The sequence below is a fragment of the Eurypyga helias genome, unplaced genomic scaffold (genome assembly GCF_000690775.1).
Source record: "Eurypyga helias isolate BGI_N326 unplaced genomic scaffold, ASM69077v1 scaffold6134, whole genome shotgun sequence".
NCBI lineage: Eukaryota > Metazoa > Chordata > Aves > Eurypygiformes > Eurypygidae > Eurypyga > Eurypyga helias.
In genome coordinates, this window is record NW_010246707.1 from 1 (window position 1) to 7071 (window position 7071).

General features: G+C 47.1%; 1 protein-coding gene across 1 annotated transcript; it reads left to right on the forward strand.

The window, feature by feature from the left end:
- Positions 1 to 1519: 1519 nt before the first annotated feature.
- Positions 1520 to 3423, forward strand: LOC104508757 (interleukin-20-like). The gene is made up of 5 exons (XM_010150483.1): positions 1520 to 1678; positions 1782 to 1847; positions 2642 to 2794; positions 3166 to 3240; positions 3346 to 3423. The coding sequence occupies exons 1-5, from the start codon at positions 1520 to 1522 to the stop codon at positions 3421 to 3423; spliced, it is 531 nt and encodes a 176-aa protein (XP_010148785.1).
- Positions 3424 to 7071: the final 3648 nt, after the last annotated feature.

A 7071-nucleotide genomic window follows, 5' to 3' on the forward strand; every position in this document is an offset into this window, starting at 1 on the left:
CGGAGTTAAACCACGACAGTGGTCTGCTTGGGAACCTCGGCTGCATCAGTTTTTCTCAGCAGCTAATGCTTGCGGAAGGAAAATCAGAGACTTTGCAGTTGTTGCTGGTGGGTAGAATTTCCCTGCTGCCGCTGGGCTGGTGGACTTTTAAAGGTTTGGATGAAATCTGTCCTTCTGCACGGCGATAGCTTTGGACTCTACATGATCACCTAAGTCACCCGTGTTCCTAGTGGGACCTGTGTCAGCCCATGGCCCTGACATCTCATCCCTGAGCATCTCTGGGTCTCCAAACACCAGGGGTGTGCCGATGGAGGTAAGAGTCCACCCCACTGTGGAGCAAGCCTGAGAGCAGGGTCCCTTGTACACAGCGGGTGAAGACCTCATGTGATGGAGAACGGTCTTGCCAGCTCTCTGAGTCACACTACTTCAATCGCACATCATGTGCTGTTGCCAGAAACCCTCCTCCCTTGGGGGGTTTGGACCTCTGCATCTCAGGGGGGTGATGCTGCTCAGTTTCCTGCATCCCAGCGCTCCACAGGAGCTGGGAACAGCTCGTTTCCAGGAAGGGCTTGGCAGCATGGCTTCGTGCTGGGGGGAGCCCCCGAGCTTGGCACTGTGGAGACGTAACCCCCATGATGGTCCCTCCTTTTGGTCGCATCCTTCTTCCCGAATTAAAATGATAAGGCAATGCCAAGATTTCCCGCCTCCGTAGGACAGGGAAACACCTGTGGGTGAGAGCTGGTCCCTTTCACTGGCTCATTAATTCAGCAAATTACAAAGGGAAATACATGCTGGGAAAAGCAAGAAAAATCCCAAAAGTTAATCCAAGAGTTATTTCCTCCCGATACCTGGATAAAAACGCGTCCTTCGGAGCTCTTCAGGTCAGACGTCAGCGAGACAGGTGAACCCACATCAAAGAACAAGGTAGAGTACTGGTTTTATCCTTTTGCTCTACGGGCTCGTGAAAGTTTCCTTGTGTTGCTAGAATGTGTCTCTGAAAGGGGTTTCTTTCCTTAATAACCTTGATTTTCAACACTAACAAAACTTGCACGTGAAGCATACTGTTTCTGAGACAAAGAGTTTTCTTTCGGGTTCTGACTTTGGGATCTGCTGCTTTCAGTCGCAGTTACCTCCTGCTGCTTCTGAGTCAGTACCCTTTTAAAATCGTAATTTATCTGTCATTATTTTTCTGATGAGAAATTTTCAGAACTTTGTCTATTTGCATGTAATCTTTTACTGGTATTTTATTTATTTTTTCTTTGTGTGTGTGCCTTTTGGGATTTTCTGCTAAATATTTGGTTTTATGTGATTTTTACTCTTGCACAAGGGGAGTAAGAAAGAAATGGGTAAGAGGTACTGCTTAGTGTGGGTTTTTTAATACACATGTACAAGTACTATATGAAATATGTACATTTTCCTAAGCATCACAACTGTGTTATTTAGGAAAGACAGTGAGGCAATATTATCTTCCTTGAACAGGTCTCCTGGGCAGCTTGCACTGTTTGCATCCTGCAGCAGCATGACGGCATCCCACTTGTTCCTCTGCCTCTTCTCTGTGTTGTGCTGGTGGAATCTGATGCCGACAGCTGGGAACAAAATCTTCCACTTTGGACCCTGCAGGATTTCAGTGAGTGTGACTGAGATTAGGTCTGGTTTCACCGCAATTAAAGCCAACATTGTAAGTATTGCTCCAGGCTCTTGTGGCTCTTTAGTCGGCTCCTCCTGAAGCCCCTCTGGAGCCAAGGTGGGCATCACCTTCTCACACATCTTCTCCCACACAGCAAGCCAGAGACCCCATCAGGACCCTCAGCATCTTGTCTTACCCACATTCCCTGCACAAGGTTAAGGTAGGTCTCCTTACCGCCTCTCCAGTTTTCCACTGAATCATTTTGGCCAGCGAGCATCATAACGCAGGTCATGAGGTGTACCAAACACCGGACGTGAGATGTACCAGCTCAGGGCGTTTGAGGAAATTATTCAATACCATGACTTCTAAGTTCCTGCAAAACACAGACGCTGGCAGACAGTGCGGGTCAGGGAGGATAAGGTGATGCGGATCACGTATGCGAAAAGAGGTGGGTGTCCCGCTGCCGGTTCCTGCACCGGGCTTTCACCCTGACTGTCTTTCCAGAAATGGTGGGCAGAGATTTTTGTGTTTTTTTGTTGCATGTGATGCTCCAGTTACAGGAGCTTTAGCTGGGGTTCCCCACCACCTCAGTTGGTGGAGGCATTGGGAAGTGAATCAGGATTTGGGTGGAAAGCTATTAGAGTCCAAAAGCAGGTGAAATATAAATAAGTATTTCACAGCTCTCTTACACTCAAAGGGAGTAGTCGTGGGCCATTACTTCAGCTGTCTGCCTCTGATACCCAGCTATAAAATCAGTTATTTATTCTGTTGATTCAGTGAGATGTGCTGAGGATGGATCTTCTGGAAAGTCAGTCTGAAATAACTGCCTATGTATGCTGTCAGTTCACAGCAAGCTTCACCAAAAAAGCTTTACATGAGTCAAAACATCCCGCTGTGCTTGGCTACCGCACTTGGTGTGAGAGATGGCTTGTTGCACTGGGGGGCAGAAGGGCTGCTCACTACAGGTTTAAAGCACTGTGGAAGAGCTTTTAAAAATGAATTTTATTCCTTAAGTCTTCAGATAGATGCTGCATCACCCACCACCTCTTCAACTTCTATGTGAACAAGGTTTTCAAACACTGCAAGACAGAGGATTCATATGTCAACCGAAAAATTAGCAGCATAGCCAACTCCTTCCTCAGCGTGAAGAGGAAACTTGGGCAGTGTGTAAGTCTTGAGTATTGCTGCAGTTTAGTTTCATTGGTTAGTGTTTCATAAAGTTACAAAATATTTATAAAACCGGTTTTAACAAGAACAGAAAGTGGTATGATGTGAAGAGCGCGTATGTCCCCTGAGAAATGTTTATACTTGCCCAATCACCACTGAACTCCCACGTTCTCAAGAAGAATATTTATCCTGTCCCTCTGCCTATCGATGCAAACTCTGTTCTTAGCTGAGATCTGCTTCAAGGACCTGCAGACTTTTCCACAGTTTAACAAGGTCTCAGCCTCTGCAGAAATTTCCAGCATAACTGGAATGTGATCTCTTATTTTTGAAAACAATCCCCCAAACTAATGAATCCTATGTTATTTTTCTAGCACGAGCAAAATAAGTGCATGTGTGGACAGGAATCCACTGAGAAATTTAAGCAAATACTTGTGAACTATGAGGGGGTAAGTTGACGACTGTCTAGTAATTAACACAGATATTCAGATTCTCTTTACACTGGGTTGTGCTCGCTATCTGTGCGTACAACTTCTCCCTTTATATCATTCCAGCTGAATGTCACGTCTGCAGCAATTAAATCTTTGGGCGAGCTGGACATCCTGCTAGACTGGCTGGAGAAATCTCGTTAGAGCGCAGAAGGCGTTAATGACCCACCGACGGCCGGGGCTGACGAAGCTGCTGGGATGTTGCACACACACACCAGCAGTGAATGGGAAGATAATGTGCTGTATCAGTGCAGCTTCTCGCTGATCGCAGCTGTGTTCGGTCAAACACCGTTCGAATTCTACCAAAGGATGCTCTCCAAGGAGAAATCTAAAAGGATTTCTCTTGCTAACAGATAAGCTGTGATCATTTAATGAAAACGCTGTTTAAATTATAAATTTTCTGTAGAGGGAGTGTGTATTCACGAGTGCCGAGTGCCTGCTGGAACTACTCTGGTGTAGTTAATGCTGCAGAGCGGTGCTCGTAAATCGGGGCTCAGTCTTCGTGACTGCTGCCGCTGATCGATTTGGCTGAAGTGGGCTGCACAGTGTGCAAAACGCTTCCAAGAACAGGTCCTAGCAGGTATGTCAGGCCTTAGAAATCTGTGTTTTCTTTTGAGATAATACTTTCTGTCTTATCAGTACAGAAAACTTTTAGTGCAGGAGATGTGGTTGCTGAGTAGAAAAAGGTTCTTGTGTGTATTATGCAATTTACTGACAGTAGTAAGTTTTGTGGAACTCTCTTGCAATTACTGTAAATAAACCCCACTTGAAACTGTGCTGAGTCTGTCTGTCAAAATTCGGAGGAGTCGTATGGTTCTTGTTGGCGAAACTTTCTGAATTCACTGTGGTGCCCTTTCATAGCAGATACTGTCCCTCCTGCTAATGGTAGCATCCCAGAGGTGATGTATCATTCCTGAAATACCAGAGACCAAAGTTTATGCTTGAATGATAATACATCACCCCAGTTTGTCCACGAGACCATGTTTGTGCTGCATAATGTATAGCTCTGGTCTGTTTTCACCCATTTTGGGCCCTTTCAGCCGCCAGTGACTGCACACACGTTGCTGGTACCCACTGCTTCTCATGATCTAAATCCATTTTCCACTGTGTTTTCTCACGGGGTGTTAATACACACATTGCTGCAGTATCTGACAATGGCAGATGCCTAATATGTTAGGAAATAAACCAAGACCACCTAGCTCGTATCTCCATGCAGTCAGGAGGTGTCATGCAGTCCTGGGGTCAGGGCCTAGGTAAATGCTGCTTCTTAGCACAAGCAGAGCTGTCAGATGTTCGTGTCCCTGGTAGCACTCTAGTCCTAATATTTAAAGTGATAAAGTCTTCCTGCTGCATTCATTAGACATACAGCTTGAAGAAGACTTGGAGACCTCCAGTAGCATGCTGGCATCACTGCAGCCTCGTGTCAGCCCGGTGGGCACTGTGCCTTCCACCCCACACCAGCAGAATGAAAAGCTGCAGAGGAGGAGGAAGACTTCTTGTCCCTTCCCCAAAGGCCTGGTAGGTGACCTGGCTGGGTGAGCTCACCAGCATTTGCCCATAGCACATAGGTATGAGCTAAATTTAGTGATTCACTTTTAAAGGAAAGATCTGTTGGAATGCTCACTATCCTCCCTCAAATATTTGCATATGCCAAAGGAAAACTTCTCAGGGTTTTGATTCTCTTAATTTGCTTTCTCAAGAGTTTTTGCAGTGTGACCTTCATTTTGCCCTGGTTCCAGGAATGAACAGGTGAATACATCCCTCCGTGCTCTGTCAGTGCTCTCAAAAGCTGATCATTCAATACCACCTCCCTTGAAATCAACCATTTAAGAATTACAGGTATCGTGCATGGACCATGATTTTCTGCTAAAGACAACCCATTAGGAATGGAGTGGGGATGCGATGAGATACCACAGCTCATCACTGACCAAAGGAAGTCGGGCAGCACATTTGGCGAACAGCCTGGTGAAGGAGATGGGCTGCATGGTGAGGTCCCTGTGGCTTTTACACTGATTGTGGTGGGCTCTGGATCACAGCTTGAGTGAAAAGTGTGGGTTTAGTTCCACATCCTCAGCTTACGCTGTCACAATTATTATTATTTATCAGATTGCATTGATTTTCTATCCTGTGCGGAGAGTTGCATGCCTCAATCTACACATGTTTTATTGCTTTCATGTCAAACTGAGTTTACACTTTCCCATCCACTGCAGCAGCCCAGGGACAGGCCCCTTTGGAAACGAGGTGCCAGATGGAAGTGTCAGCAGTGGGAAGGAGCAGGAGCTGCAGGCAGAGCCGGCTGGCAGGATGCTCAGCCCACCCACGTTTCTCCATCCCTGCACCTCTCCCGGGAGTTTGGCTCATTCTCGGGGCTCCCAGCGTGGTGCGGGAGGAGCGGAGCTGAGAAGAGGATGCCGGCAGGCAGGCAGAAGAGGAAGCGGATTTACAAAGGGAGAGCAAAAGGGGTTTTCTCTTCTCAGAAATTTCCAAACGTTAGCATTCTCCTGCAGCTTAATGACTGCTCACCCCCGGGGACACTTTCCAAGCGCACGCCTTTCCTATTGCACCAGAATAATTCCCTCACTTCCAGCAACTGCAGGCGGGTGCAAACCTGTCCTGGCCCCTCCGCACCTTTTCCGATATCCAAGCCCCTTCCCACCGTGGTGCCGAGGGGCTGCAGCCCGGGAGGCGATGCAGGTGAGCTGTAACATTTGAGGTCCAAGCCTTGCCATCGATGAGATGATGGCTACTGCAACGAGGGTGCGAGAGCAGCCCTGCAAACACAGATACAGCGAGAGCTGCTGCCCTCCTGACAGCCAAGCTCAGCTCAGCACTTGTGGGGATGTCCATGATCCAGGAATAATCTGGGGGTTATCCTGGATGGAAACTCAGTGTCTGTAGGCTGACGCAAACAGCCACTCCCCGGCACCTTGCTGAGCTGCCATACTGTTCTCATTTTAACATGTAGCTAACATTTTACTAAAACAGAAATATGCTCATGGTGTTAGTCTAACACCCTCAGGTCAGACCCCAGCCAGGGTGATGATCCTCCTTCTTTACATTTTAGGGCTTTCTTTACACTTTAGGGGTTGCTGTCAGAGCTGCATGTAACCGACACAGGCTCAGGAATTTGAATTTGTGCAGTTTCTGCCCCTTGTCTCCTGATGAGGCAAAAGGCAGAAACTCCCCTCTGACCCTGTTGGACACCTCTGCAGCCCCTCTCTTTGCCAGGCAGGTTCCAGCTCAGCCCATTCCTGGTCTTCAGGGAAAATTCCTTCTCTGCTTTGTCACAACTTCTTAATCACTGCTGCTTCCTTCGTTGCTTTATGTGCAGGTTATTCAGCTTTCTGTACCCGTGTCTAACTTCACTGTCATGCTGCTCCTTGAACATCCGTGTATCGATTGTTTTTCTCTGTTTAGTCATCCACTCGAAAATAATACCAAGAGACAACATTTAATCACAGTTATCTTGTTTCTGCCTAGATAAACATGAAGTCATCCAGTGAAAATGTGTGTGATGTGTGGCTCAGGTTTATTAAGCAATGGGGGGGGTTTCAAGAGGGGGTTTCAAGGCGGGGTTCAGCGGGGTGGTTCCGTGGCAGAGGAGCATGGATTGGGCTGAGTTGTTCTGACTCCAAGTCAGACATGAGAGGTTGTTGGTTTGGTTGCTCTGGGGAATTTGGTCTGTACTATGTGAATGGATACAGTGCCAGTGAACAAGGGTGCCTATATCAGCTATATAGGCTGCTAATAGGTTGTCATACTAATTAATGCCATGCCATGATCAATTCCTGC

Bases quoted from the DNA above. Each gene is read 5' to 3' on its own strand.
- LOC104508757 (XM_010150483.1), top strand. From the start codon at position 1,520: ATGACGGCATCCCACTTGTTCCTCTGCCTCTTCTCTGTGTTGTGCTGG. The intron at 1,848-2,641 runs GTAGGTCTCCTT...TTATTCCTTAAG, and splicing joins ATTCCCTGCACAAGGTTAAG to TCTTCAGATAGATGCTGCAT. The intron at 3,241-3,345 runs GTAAGTTGACGA...ATATCATTCCAG, and splicing joins TACTTGTGAACTATGAGGGG to CTGAATGTCACGTCTGCAGC.